Raw genomic sequence first — 14531 nt, 5'->3', positions numbered from 1 at the left:
AATCTCATTACCATAGAGATATGGGACCTCTTGAGACTATATTGTTCTATAGGGAACAACAATGGGTGTTCATATTGGGTATCCACCAGAAAGGCCTCAATGATGATATATCCTGGTGTGCTGTGGGCTCTCATTTACCCCTTCGCTGCGGGGGATATTCCTCCGCTGTGCTGGGGGGGAGGGAGGGCGCGCACTGCGCTCACTTGCTCATGACGAGCTGAGCTCGTCATGAGGCACGGCGCTCCTGTGCTCATAACGAGCTAAGCTCGTCACGGCCACACCCGTTCTGGTGGAACGCTCAGCACAGCAGGAGAATTATCCCCGCATGCGAGCGCTCCACGGCTCATGACGAGCTGATCTCGTCATGAGCACCGGAGCGCCGTGGCTCATGACGAGGTTAGCTCGTCATGAGCATTCAAGGGGTTAATATAGACTGTTGACACGCCATGCGGCTGCATGGCTGGTTCACAGTTTACATGATCTTCTTGATTTACTTCTAGCTACCTTAAGAACACTCACTGTGATATAAGGCCATAGATGATTTTATATATATTTGTATTTATCATCCATGTACATTCACAGAGTATGGCTAGACTAAGCATGTAATAGCTACACCACATGAGTGATATAAACAAGCTCTTGAATTACATATCATTGTACACTAGTGGCAATCTCACGTATATCTTTTTCATTTATGGAAAGGGATTGAATTTTTAATGTATCAGATCCTTTTACATCTAGATACACCACTGTAGCGGGGAAATATACCTATTGCGAATAAGCCACCGCGTACAATTAACTCTTGCGCGCATGCTCTGTATCATACAGTTCGGCTGAGTCAAATGCTTTGCTGCATTAGGCTAGCTACCATTACTTGCCAACGGAGTAGATTGGAGGTTTAGGGTGCAACAATTTAAACTCCAGGGGTTAATATTATATAGCTCCATGTAAGACATAAGCTCGCGTACAGTCTACGGATAGAGTCAAATTACAAGTGGCATGTCCTTTGTATTTTACTTAGCTGCTGCTGTATAGTATCGGTTAATATACCATTTTAATGGTTCTAATACATAATTTTACAATACATACATCATAGTCCTGTGTGTCAGTTTTCGTGATTTTTCGGTTGTTTTAATGCGGTGGTGCCTGCAATATGTGCTGAATCGATTACTTCAATGAGTTCATACAATTTATTTTAAACCCCTACTAGAAGAACCCACATGGTGTGAGACTCTGTAGAAGGTTCAGTTGGCATATACATACTACGCTTTAGGTAAGAGTTTTCACTCCAATGGGCACTGAATATGGGTGGTGGTACATATTGGTGATAGTTTTGTTCATTGATAAGATGTGGTTTTACTATTGTTTTGCAAAGCCTTCTGACCTATCATATTGATCGATATACGTGATGGTAAAGAATTGAGGCCTAAGTACCACATTATGATTTATACACCTGATACGGTAGAGTGACTGATTTTGATCCTGATGGCAGAAACATGTTGATCACTAGATAGGATATACATCTATAACCCTACATTCACTTACGTTTTAACTGACTACCACATAGGAAGGAAGAATAAAGTTGTTGCCCCATGTAGGTAGTTGTTTTTTTGTTTTTTTAAACAGATTTTATTTGATAGATTGCACACATAGCGCAGCACCCCGCACTCCGGAGTAGGCTGCCAATCATTTACAAAGCATCAATGAATTAGCAATCATTACATCATTTTGTGTCAGGCAATAGTATCAAACTTAACAGTGTCAACTTCCCCCCCCTCCCTAGCCCCCAACCCCCTCCCCCCAGGACCCCCCCTGGTCACACCACACCATCTCCCCTATTCTGCAAATCAGTTCTTGATCTAGTATATACATACATCTTCCATCATGGCTCTTTATACAATCTCCACAGCAGCCTCCCTCTCCACCGGAGGCTCCAGCCACAAGCCCCTATAATCAGCCCACCTCTTCCATATCTTATAATGCTTACGTGGGCAGCCACGGGCTACAAAGATCGGCTGCTCCAGCCCCATACAAAAATCTAATCCCTTCTTCCATACTGGAACAGAGGGAGCTCGGGGGTCTTTAGCTACGTCTCTTTTGGCAAGGGTCAGGCCTAATGACAATAGGTGCATCTTATACCTGTTCCCCCCACCTCGTCCATCACATGCAGCAAACCTAATCGCGCTGTGCGTGGGAGCTCCCACCCCAGAACCTCGGACAGACAATCCCACAGTCCCTTCCAGAATCTGGCCAGTGAGCTACAGCTCCACACCGTGTGTATCAACATCCCGACCTCCCTCTCACATCTAAGACAATACGGGGATGCAATGAGGCCTGCCCGCCACAATCTCTCCCTGGTATAGTAGATCCTGTGTAAATATTTGAATTGGATAAACCGCAGGCGCATCGCTATAGCTGCAGTCCTAGGGGCCTCTAATGCCTCCCGCCAATCCTCCTCCTCCAGGACCCCTACATCCCCTTCCCATGACTCTCTGAGCTTCTGTCATGTTGTGGAGCAGTGTGTGACTAGTGTATGATAGATGCAAGATATCTTTTTGTCCCCTAAGTCTCCCATGAAGACCTTGGCTTCCAACGGACTAAACTCTGGGAGGGAGTCCAGACCTTCCAAGCTCGGTGCAATGGCATGGCGGAATTGCAAATATTGACAAAATTGTGACCGGGGCATGTCATATTCCCTTAGGAGATCCTGGAAGGATTTAAGTGTTGTTCCCGACATTACATCCCCTAACGTTGAAATCCCTATATTGTCCCAACCCCTGAAACCCTGAAGGGACTCCAGGGCAGGAAGGCTACCGTTATTCCACAATGGGGTTTCCTCAGTCAGCGTGCCCCACCATCCCATGCGATGCAGTGCCCGCCTCCAAATCTGACATACCAGTTGGTTAGCCGGCGGCAACCTCTTCCGAAGCTGTGCTGCGTACAGTATCTCATGCAGGGAGTGAGAGCCCAAAAGGTGTCGTTCCAGGGCATATGCTGGGTCGCCCCTATCACAGTACCACCACTCATTCAGGACCAAGAGATGGGAGACCTGGTAATAGGAGAGGATATCTGAGGTCGCTAAACCACCACAATACGTTGAAAGAAAACATGTCCGCAATGCCACCTTCACCGCACCTCCAGCCCAAAGGAATTGTCCCAGCACTGAATTTACTTGGCGGAACCATTGGGGTGATATTGGATAGGGGTGGTTCTGTAACTGATAAAGCAACTGGGGGAGGGCCACCATTTTAAATATGGCAGATCTGCCATAGATAGTAAGGGGCATACAGGACCATGTCTTCATTTCCGTCCGGACCCGATCCCAAACCGGCACCAGGTTGCGCTCCCAGGAGATCGCCGGGACCTCTGAGATAAATACTTCTAGATGTTTAATGACCTCAACTGCTACCTCTAGCCTGGAAACCCAGTCCCCTACTCTGGATTGCGCTCCGAGCACCCACAAGGTCGATTTATGGGGGTTCAGGTACAAGCCCGATGTTTCGCCAAAGATCTGCATTATCTCAAGTATACGTGGCCCCGATCTGTGAAGGTTGGTAAGAAAGAATAAGACATCGTCCGCATATAGGGCGATTCTATCAGACGGACCCATCTCCCACTCGAAACCACTAATCTGTGCATCTATACGCACCCAAGCCGCCAGTGGCTCCATGGCCAGGGCGAATAGGTATGGCGAGAGTGGGCAACCCTGCCTAGTGCCTCGCCCGATTGAGAATTTAGATGATAAGGCACCTGCCACTCTAACCGAGGCCGTCAAGCCCGTGTACAATAGTCTCAGATAGGACAGGAAACGAGGCCCTAAGTTAAGCCGGGGCAGTAACACAAACAGGTAGACCCAACTCAGTGAGTCGAAAGCCCTGTCAATGTCAGCTAGGAGGAGTGCCGTCTGCACCCCGGCTTCTTGAACTGCCGCCACTGCTACATGGGCCCTACGAATGTTGTGTCTGGTAGCCCTATGGGGCATGAACCCGGCCTGATCTGGATGGACGAGACCTGTGATGTGGGGCAGGAGACGATTAGCCAGCGCCTTGGTTAAAACATTTTCCTCAATATTTAGTAGCGATATGGGCCTATATGAAGCATGTTGCTCCGGAGGCCTGCCCGGATTCTGAAACACTACTACTATCACAAAACAGTTAGATAGGGAGTCCGGTGGAAGCCAACTTGTCAGCCATTGAGCCAGGAATTTCTCCATGCTTCCCTTCTCGCAGCCCTCCGGGAGCCCAACAAAGCGCCAGTTATTCCGCCGAGCCCGCCCTTCCGCGTCCTCTGCCCGGGGTGCTAGATTCTTCTGGATACTCTCCATGTTGGCGACCTTGCGCTTCAGGGTTGCCACATCATCCTCCACTCCCGAGAGCCTTGTTTCGGCTTCCATGATGCGGGCTACGGCATTGCGCAAGTCTTGACGCAGTAGAGTAACGTCCGCTCCCACAGCCCCAATTTTCGCGTCCAACATATCCCTGGATTGGATTATAGCTGCTAACAGTGTTGCATTATCTGGTCCCGGGTTTAGAGGGCCCCCCGCTGCCCCGGCCCCTCCATGCGGCTCTGTGAATTTATCAATTGGCCCATGCTTCGTGGCACCCCCACCACTCCCACCTCTTGTCATCTTGGGCGGCACTCAGGGACACTAACCAACAGTCCAGTCGTCTCGTCCACCAGGGCCCTCTCCGCTCCCCTCCGGATCTTTCAGTGCGCATGTAGACCCCTCCTTGTAGGGACCCCCGGTCAGGCTCCGGCGGGGCAGGCCAGCCACTCGATTCCAAGGCCCGCCACCCTTCACCACAACCTTCCGCAGTAGGGGGCTGTCGCTGCTCTCTTGGGCCACCTGTAGGATCCTGCTGTCACCGGGCACAGTGTGCCAGTCCTGTCAACTATGTCCAGCACTCAGGCGCACAGGTCAGGCCTGCACCATGGGGCCCAGCGCCAGGGGCCACAACACAGTGGGTCAACAGCTTAGGGACCGCTACTGCCCATACAGGCCCTTCACCTCAGAAATGCGCCCCGTGCCCTCATGCTGACGACCGCCTCCTATGGCGCTTCTTTCACTGCCGGTGTCACCCCTGGTCCAGGGTCCCCAGAGCCTCTGCAGGCGAATATGTTGTCTCTGAGTTCTGACTCCTCACAGGGCCTCAGCCAAACAAAGCGTCGCACTTGGGGGGTGCCGGGCTCCGCCCCTAATCATAGGCACCCCCGATCACTGACCTCCGCCGAGGGCTGATCTGCCCCCCAAGCCCCTGCCAGCGCCCCGCCCCGCAGGGATACCCTCCTCCAGCTGCGCCAAACTGTGGTCCCCGGCTCCACGGCCTACCTTCGGGCTTCACAACATCCAGGCCTCCGCACCTCTGCCCGGGAAGGATCGGGCCTCACTGTGGCTGCCCACAAACCTTCGGAGCTCTCTGGGGGGGTACGGAGCCCCCGCCGGCTATGGTCGGGAAACGCCGGCCCACCCGCTGTTCTCCTCTTCTCGGTGGCCGCCTCTCGTGCGTCGGGTCCGGGAGGCCCGAAAATCGAGGCCCCGGCTTCTTTGGCTCGGACCAGACCCAATCCGCTGCTTCGCTCTGCTGACTTTCTGGGCTCCCCCGCGTCCCGCAAATGGCACCGGAGGCTCGCCCCTCGGTCCGGAGCCAAGAGCTGTGCTTCAGGGTCTCGAAGCGGTGTGAGGGGACAGGATGAGATGACGGATAAGTGGCAGGCGGGACGGAGCTACACTAATCTCCGTCCGTCATGCTGGCCCGCTTAGCCACGCCCCTTCCCCATGTAGGTAGTATTTAATATACTTTTCACTTGTTAATTTGCACTCTGCCCCTCCTTACCATACTGAGTTGGTAGTGCCAACACGTGCTTTGCACTCCTGCTCCTTCCCCCTTGGGTAAAGTTGCAGCCCACACGGGGTACCTTGCGGTCTCCGTGTGTTGGAGGAACCCTTTGATGAAGCATGTCACCCTCGGGTGAGTGGGGGTTTTCGTACACAACTCAGTTGTGCCCTTTTCTTGTTTCTACACACTTATCAATAATGCTACCCTATATACTGTGTGGGTATTATGATTATGGAAGTTAAATAGGATGGAAGTTTCTATATTGTAGCATAGTTCTTCCTTTGACCCTCTTTGGTGTGATATATGTTAAGGGTAATATCTTATATTTATTTTTGTTTAATTTATACCTGGATAAGACTACAAAGGAGTCAACTTCATTTAGGAATGCAGGAAGATTGGACTGGGGTTGCGAAATAAATAGTAATATATCATCAGTGTATGCTGCCAATTTGATGTGAGTGTCTTTGAAATTAAAGCCATGAATGTCTCTTTTTTGACTAATTCAAGATAAAAAAGGTTCTAAGGCTAGGTTAAAAAGAAACTGCGACAATGGGCATCCTTGACAAACACCCCTACCGAAACTGAAATAAGAAGATACAGTGCCCTTTGCACATACAGCCGCTCTTGGGTTAGAATATAGAAGTGAGATTGAGGAAATTATTTTAGGTCCGAAGCCAAACCATTTGAGAGTCTGAAAAAGGTACGCCCATTCCACTCTATCAAACGTTTTATCTGTGTCCAATGCTAATACTGCCAATGAATGCGAGATATGAGAGGATTTAGATAAGATATCAAAAAATAAATGAGTGTTGTCTGTGATAAGACGACCTTTAACAAAGCTTGACTGTTCCACTCCCAATAAGTCAGGTAGATGGGACTCCAAGCGTAAGACCAGACATTTTGAAAACATTTTGTAATCAACATTGACTAAAGATATGGGTCAAACAAAAATGTGCACAATATCGTAAGCCTTTACCTTCCTTGGGGATAAGACAAATGAGAGCTTCTGAAAAAGAGCCTGAGGATTTACCTGAGTTCAAAAAAGAGTTTATTAGATTATATAATTTGGGAATTAATAAAGAGGCGAAATGTGTGAAAAACTCAGCAGTAAAACCATCTCGGCCAGGGGTTTTATCTTTTTTAAATGCCTTTATTGCAGCAAAGAGTTCATTTTACGAGAGGTTGGATTCTAAAATAGAAAAACCTGATTGGGTAAAAGGTGGTCGTTAGATATCTGACAAAAAGTGAGAAATGTGCTGCTCTGTAGGAGGGGCTTCTGATGTGTATAGTGTTTTGTAAATGTGAAGACATTTATTTAAGATTTCATCATCCTTATATTTCAATGACTGCTGTTCATCCATAATAGATTCTTTTATTGAGTTTATTATGTTTAACCTTCAAATAATTAGCTAGTACTTTACCCGCTTTATTCTTATCCCCATAGAACTTCACACTAGACTTCAATAAGTAAGTAGAAGCATTATTTGTTGATTCCTTATTAAACTAAAATTTCACGTTAATAAGTTCTGATAAACAATCTTTTGATTTTGAGGAATAAAAAGAAGGCTCCAGTTTCTTTATCTTGGCTAGGAGGGATGTGGTGAGTGCTTGCGACTATTTAAGCTTTTTGGAGACATAGCCAATAATAAAATCTCTAGCAGTTGCTTTAAAAGCGTCCCACACCACATGAAAGGGTAAATCATCAGTCTAAACAAAAAATATTCATTAAAAAAGGAAGTAAAAGAAGAACTGAATACCGGGTCCAAAAGAAGAGCGTTGTTTAAGCGTCATTTACGGGGGGTACGGGGTTTCTGTAAAATATCTACCGCATGGTAATAGGAGCATGATCAGAAATTAGAATGGATCCAATATCTGCTGCCATTAATGATTGGGATACATTATGCGAAATGAAAAAGGAATCCAGTCTTGATCGAGTATGTTGAACTGGTGAATAATAAGTGTATTCTTTGGTAGTGGGGTTGCAAATTCTCCAAGCAGCAATAAGCTTATATTGTTTAATAGTCTATATAAAGAGCTTATGGGCCTTATGACGGACAAAAGAGACCAGTGAGTTATGATCGAAAAAGGGATCAAAAACTTAATTACAGTCACCTGTAAGAATGAGATTGTCATCAATACAATTTGCGAGTTGCTGAGCTAAGGATATCCAGAAGGAAGGGTCACCAACAGTAGGTGCGTATATATTTAGTAAAGAAACTGGAACATTACCAATCAAAAGTTTAGTAAACAACCATCTACCGCTTAAATCAGAACATTGTGACAATAGTTTAACAGAAAGTGATGAATGACATATGGTTAGGACCCCATTTCACATGCCTTCTCCTTGTGAGTAGAAAATCTCTCCAACACAACCTCTTTTTAATTTTATTGATTCCTCTGCTGTTAAATGGGATTCCTGCAAACAAGCTATATCTGCACCCAGTTTGGCTAAGTGAGTCAGAACTCTTTGCCTTTTAATAGGAGAATGCAAACCTCTGACATTCCAAGAGACACGATTTAAAGACATGGGATAAATGACAGTGTGCATATGAGACATCAATCACTATAAGAAAACAAACAATAAGAAATATGTCAAGAAACAGACCAACTATCTGCAACATAGAATACATTTGTGAGAAAGGAATAAGGACAAAAATGAAGAAGTAAGTTTACATGTGATAGATGTAGTGTAAGGTAAGAAAAAACATTATGTGTAAGATTGAAAAAATAATAATAAGATAGAATAAATAGGAAGTGGAAGAATAGAGCAAGATAAAGAAAGAAGAGTAGGCAGAATGAGATAGTATGCAGAAATAAGTTAGAGAAAAAAAGACAAAAAAAGGTGAAATAGAAAGAAATTGCTGGTAGAAATAGTAAAGGAAAAAAACGGTATCTAGAAGGAGTCCAAAACATAAAGCGGGTGATGGGGAAGAGGCCACATGGAACGATGACACATCCAGACTCCACGAGGTGAGGTGGGGGAGACTTCAGGATGAGCGACCACAAGACAAAAAAGTTAGACATTAAGGAGAAAAAACCTGCAGGGATAGAAAAAATTGATTAGAGCAATTAAAGTATTCTTAAATCAAAAGCAATTAGCTTGACTTTCTAAAGTTTACAATTACGAAATGGCAGAATAAAATATTAAGTTGTAGTAAGTAAAACAAGCCAGTGTCTAAACTGGTAAATGATCTACAAACTCCACAAGAAACTCAACAGGCTAAATATATAACGCTGTATCCAGGAGTTACAATAAAAGAAGAGTCATCAGGGGCATGATTTAGAAATATCCACAGTGCGAGTTCAGGAAACATTTGAGTTTGACCAGATCTTAATAAGTGATGGTGATATTGTTAAAGGTCACTTTGAACAAGCATGAATGGAATAAGCCAAATTGTACACCGATAGAACACAAAGCTGGTCCCATGGCCAAAAAATCATTTCCTCTGTCTGCTGTAGCCTTTGCATAGTCCTGCGAGAAACAAAGTTCATTTCCTGATGTTGAAATCCGCTTCAGGGACCTAACTGCGGCCAATACTTTGAGAAGATCTGTATATTCAAGAAAATAGAGTATGACTCCTCTTGGTTTACACAAGGTAGATGGTGATGAATTGAGAGGACCTAGTCTGTGAGCACGTTGAATGTTCAAGACAGTGGTTTCTGACAGATTGAGCACCGTCTGCAAAAATGATTTAAAATAGTCTATAGGGTCAGAGCCTTCTGAACCCTCTGGCAAACCATATATACGAAGGTTGTTCTGCCCGTTCCTATTTTCAAGATTTTCAATCTGCTTCTGAAAAGGTGCAATCTGAGATTGAAGGACTGCAACCTCAGCGCAAGCTGAGCCCATGGAAACCACACTTTGTTCAACCGCAGTTATTCTCTCTTCCATTTTTGCCCAACCATCTGTTAAAACTTGTATTTTGGAGTTTGTCTCCTCCTCAAATGTGCGAAGTGCTTGTATTTCCTCCAGAAGAAGATCCATTGTGACTTACGTAGGCTGTTTTGGTGGAGAAGGAGGGTATTTTTTCAAACGTTTGGTTGACACCTTGGTGGCTGCAGAAGAAGAAGTAGAGGCACTTTTAGGAGAGGAGTTCAAAGATTCATCCATTTTGGCAAGGCGAGTGTAAAGGTGTGAGCAAGCAACAAAAGAGCGATTTGGGGGCACCACCAACGATTTTACTGTTTTCAGTCTGCCCATAAATGGGATGACTAGGATCAAACTCTCCTCAAATGTGAATTGAGCAAGTGGAACCGTTAGCACAAGTGACAGCAAGTGCCCGGAACTCCAGGAATAAAACTGGCACTAGTAGTGATGCATTGCATAGTAATAACCTGTAGAGATTATCCTAAAGAATACCTTAAATTTGCAGCAATAATTTCAATGACGAAGTGTGAAGAAAAAAATTGCTAGCTCAATCACAAGAGTCCCTACAAGGCTCACTGGTGCTTAGCTATCAAAAGAGAAACAGTACGGCATGTATTTGGTAATCTGTTCTGTGCTTTGCGGCTCTAAACTCCGTATTGTTTCTTTCTTTTTTTTTTATAAAACTGCTGACAAGATGGTAGATGCTTTAGAGTGAAACTCAAAGGTTCGTGAATAACTAAAGATGGCTGCACGTACGGTCACGCAACGTGACCTCGTCAGCCCTGCTTAACGTCAGGTTTGACGAGCTGATTTGACATCAGACGTGCGAGTTATCGTGCGTGCAACTCGCGCAGAGCACTCACTGCACAACAATGTCTCCACGTTCCAGGGAGAACAGTTCAGATAGCAACGGCACAGCAATTTGAAGGTAAACAAAACTTTAAATGAACACTGAAAGCACTGTAGACATAATTCAAAGTAAAAGAGGGGTTTTAAACTCATGCACAGCGGGCGGAGTGCCCTTGCTGTAATTTTCCTCGAGTAAATACTCAAAAATTGTTCTGGGAGGACTCCAAAACGCATGCAGTGGATAAGAGTACTGAAACATTGACAGGCAGCTGATAAGAGTGCAAGCAGGGGTTGAAACATGCTCATTCGTCGCCAAAACGATGTAGCATTCTCCCAAGAATGGTAGTGTACAAGAAGTTTAGTAAAGTATAGGTTCCTTTATGCCAACCCCTGCTGGAAAGAAAGCATCCAACACGAACAGTCTCCCAGCAGATCTGAACATACAGAACTCTGATTCATTCATATCATTCTATAATTCTAGAGCACCTGATAGGGTTCTACAATTAACTCTATACCTACCAAAGAGGCGGCCCAGGAAGTAATAAACAGTACTACATGGGGTTAGGCACTGCACCACTTGCCTGGGCTGCAGAGTGAAGTAAAAAACTTTGGTCCTTTCCGGAGACTGGAGCTGGCACCAGGACTAATGACCACAGTGGCCCAAAAAACAACAGAAGGCTCCCCCAGATCAACGGGAGGCTGTGGAGTCTGGCAGCACTTTTGCTATGTTTAACAAACTCTTTCTGTCACTGTGAATGACTGTAGCTGCTGCCGGATCCACGTGACATCTCCAAAGCTGTTGTTTTCATGCGCCTCGCATCGCTGCGGAAACAGTTTTACCATCACACTTCATATAATTTCTCACTTTATATCAACGTGAATGTGCCCAGGCCGACAGCCTGGAATAAGACCATAGAATATATCATGGAGCACACAGCGACACAGCAAGCAGCCAAAACAAGCTTGGGCTGCCTTTTTAAAAAATTCCTGCAGCACCTTATTGCACATATCGTAGGAGGAGCCTATAATGTGTGACTTATGCATTTTAGTGCGGTGATGTGGACACAAGCACTAAAATACGTTGATGAGTGGCACTTGGCCGGGCTGTGTTTGTGCTCCCGTTGGCCAAGTTTCAACTGAAACTCATGGTATGTTATTGCCCTATGCAAAAAAGCTTCTTTGAACGACGCCCACCTCGTCATGGTACCTGCAGGTATCTCTAGGGATCTAGGAACCTCAATGGTGGGGGGCACTCAGTATATATCTGTCACCATGGCCCCTTCAGGCACAGTCATTTCCTGTTTTTCACCTCATGGGCAACTGGTAGGGCTGTGAAACCTTTGATGTCTACCTTGAGTAGTTTGGGCTGTTTTACCATTTCATAGGGCTTATTCTCAAGTGAAAGTGCCTCTGGAAACCTTTGTTCAGGACAGTCTCATAATTATGAAGGATGGTGACGTCTTGGGAGAGGAAATTGGAGTTTCATTGTTTTACATTTATTGTCCAAGGACATTAGTCTCCCCTGAAATTTTTATTTCCTACTTTAATTTATATACAGGGCACATTGATGGCTCCTTCTTCCAAACTGTGTTTGAGTGAGCTGTGTTGTAATTGATTGCTGTTTTTGTTTTAATAAGAATACACACGTGTTGTATTCATGTTTCACATTTGTGTGGTCCTTGGTCACAGTCTTTGTGTTCTACTGTGTAAAGTCCCATTGACTGTGATGAGACAATTGGATGAAGTGGTAATGGCCTGGTTAATTACAACTAATCTTCATTACACTTACTGCCTGATTAAGAGTTGTTCGTAATATTTCGAGCCATGAGTACAGGAATTGCTAGGTATAAGGTATTTAATGCACCTGATAAGTATTGGATGAATTGAACACCTCAAGCTTTGTTAAATTTCGGCAGGCAAACTTGGAAATGTGTACATTCTGTACCGCATCATGCAGATTTTGGTGCTTTAAACATCAAAATCTGCATGCTATTCCCCATGAACTCATAATAGGTGTTCTGTATCACACCTGGTACATAACATACCCTGTAATATCCTTATTTATCATAGGCGATAAATAATGCCTTAACTCGTAATCACATCTTTAGTCTTACACTTCTTAATCACAGTCTTGCATTCTGCTCTACCCCATCCATATTCTGTTTTGTGGGCTTTGGTCATAGAAGTCACTCCTGGGCGTAGAGTACATAGTAGGATCTATGTGTGGTTGACTCAGTTACACCCTCCCAAAGTGAATACATAAAGTGAAGTAAGAATTGCAATGAGGAGCCTGTCTCAGAGGAAAGAGTTCTGAGGAAGATTACGGATAGCGTAATGAAGATTGGCAGCAGTGTATATCTTCTTCTTACTGGCAAATAGGTGTAGATTTCAGGAGAGGAGGTGGTCCAGCGGTTAGTCTGTGGATTGTTGAACCAGGAGACCTGTGTTGAGCTCCACCTTACCAAATCGTGACATACTGGATAAATAACTTTTGATTTAGCATTGGTTCTGCTAAAATTATAGCACTTAGAAAGAAGCAAACGATCCCTAAATCCACCCTGTAAAATGATGAATGTATAAATAATTGTAAAGAATAAACTAAACTTCCTATCACACATATAGTTGCCTATTTAGAGTGTCGCCAATGCAGGAAATCAGACACAAATTGGTAGATGTCTCGTCTGCCCTAGTTTTAGTGTTTAGACTCCAAACTCTAAATAATCCTCAAAGTAAATTATGTGAAAAGAATATTTCCTCTCTTGCACTACCTTTGCTACATATTGCCCTTTGGACTTCATTCTCCAACGCGTGGAACTGATTTCTGTCTCCTGCTTCTTTTCCAGTTGGTAATCTACCACCAGGTCCAGCCTCACAGGTCGTGAAGAAGTCGAAGTCCTTGCCTTTGAACTCTTTAAGAACTGGCACTCTCCCGCCAGCATTCACCTCGAAATCACAAATGATGGGAATGTCTCAAAGCCATTCACTGTATTCCTTCCTACCGATCCTGACAAGAGCACCTCTCAGAACAAGCCGTGTTCTCCCAGCCATACCAAGCCAGAAGGAACATGTCGCGACGGAGGAGGATGCTCAGGACACCCTTAGTGAGGCTAAAAGCAATCAATAGCTCTACACCCAGCCGATATGGAGACGTATACTGTAAAACTATGGATACTAGGTGACAGGATGCATCCACAAAAGCCAATTTATAAGTCATTGCAGTGACGACCAAACTGTGCACGAATATTTTTTTATTAAAATTATCAAAAATATGTTTGAGTAGATGAGATATTCCTATTTTTCTAACATTAATGCTTATTTTTGCATCTTGCATTTGTGATCTTTGTGACCTTGATATGCCAAATCTTTATAGGACACTGTGCGGTTCAAAGTAGGCGAACATTGACATTTAAATTTCATAATGAAGTATTCTTCGCTGGGGCATGCATTGCCAAATGTGACCATAGACTATCACATTTTTTATTCATATAGCTACCTTTGTCCAAGTATAAAGCTTAATTGCTGCGAATATCGGAAATTGCAGCAGATAATGTAATCAGTCATTAACTGTATATGGCGCCAACTGTATGTGCTTTACATAACGGTGTACTGAATGATGTATGTGTTTGTCATATTTCAAATGTTTGTAAAGGTAAATGACAAAACAGTTGTTGAGTTCATGCGTGTTAGTCTATTTAGTATATGCTAATGTCTGCAGGGTTTGATAGTTTGGTAGATAATCATCAACCTACTAGGGTTTATTTAATATGTTTGTGTATTGATTTCTTATTTTGGCAGAACCCTGATAGAGCAAATTTTAATTTTGTTTTAAATCACAGCGATCAAAATCAGACCGGCTGCTGTGAACCTGCGCTTGACTAATGTGTCCACATGAGTGGTCCGGGTCGAAATCACCAACCAAGATGATTATTTGCCTTACCTCTCAATCTTTGGGTCATCCTAGGAGCATTCTCCTAGGA

The 14531-nt window shown here is 44.5% G+C and overlaps 1 protein-coding gene across 1 annotated transcript in view; it reads left to right on the top strand.

Annotated features, from left to right (window-relative positions):
• ANKRD55 (ankyrin repeat domain 55) overlaps positions 1 to 13945 on the top strand; it is a 747192-nt gene extending 733247 nt beyond the window's left edge. Inside the window, exon 11 of the mRNA XM_078677760.1 lies at positions 13398 to 13945. Coding sequence (XP_078533886.1) covers positions 13398 to 13678 — 281 coding nt within the window. The 3' untranslated portion in view covers positions 13679 to 13945. The remainder of the gene's footprint in view (positions 1 to 13397) is intronic.
• The last annotated feature ends 586 nt before the right edge of the window (positions 13946 to 14531 follow it).

The sequence above is a fragment of the Lissotriton helveticus genome, chromosome 2_1 (assembly GCF_964261635.1).
Source record: "Lissotriton helveticus chromosome 2_1, aLisHel1.1, whole genome shotgun sequence".
NCBI lineage: Eukaryota > Metazoa > Chordata > Amphibia > Caudata > Salamandridae > Lissotriton > Lissotriton helveticus.
The sequence above is the reverse complement of the archived record's forward strand: the minus strand, read 5'-3'. Positions and strand labels throughout refer to the sequence as shown.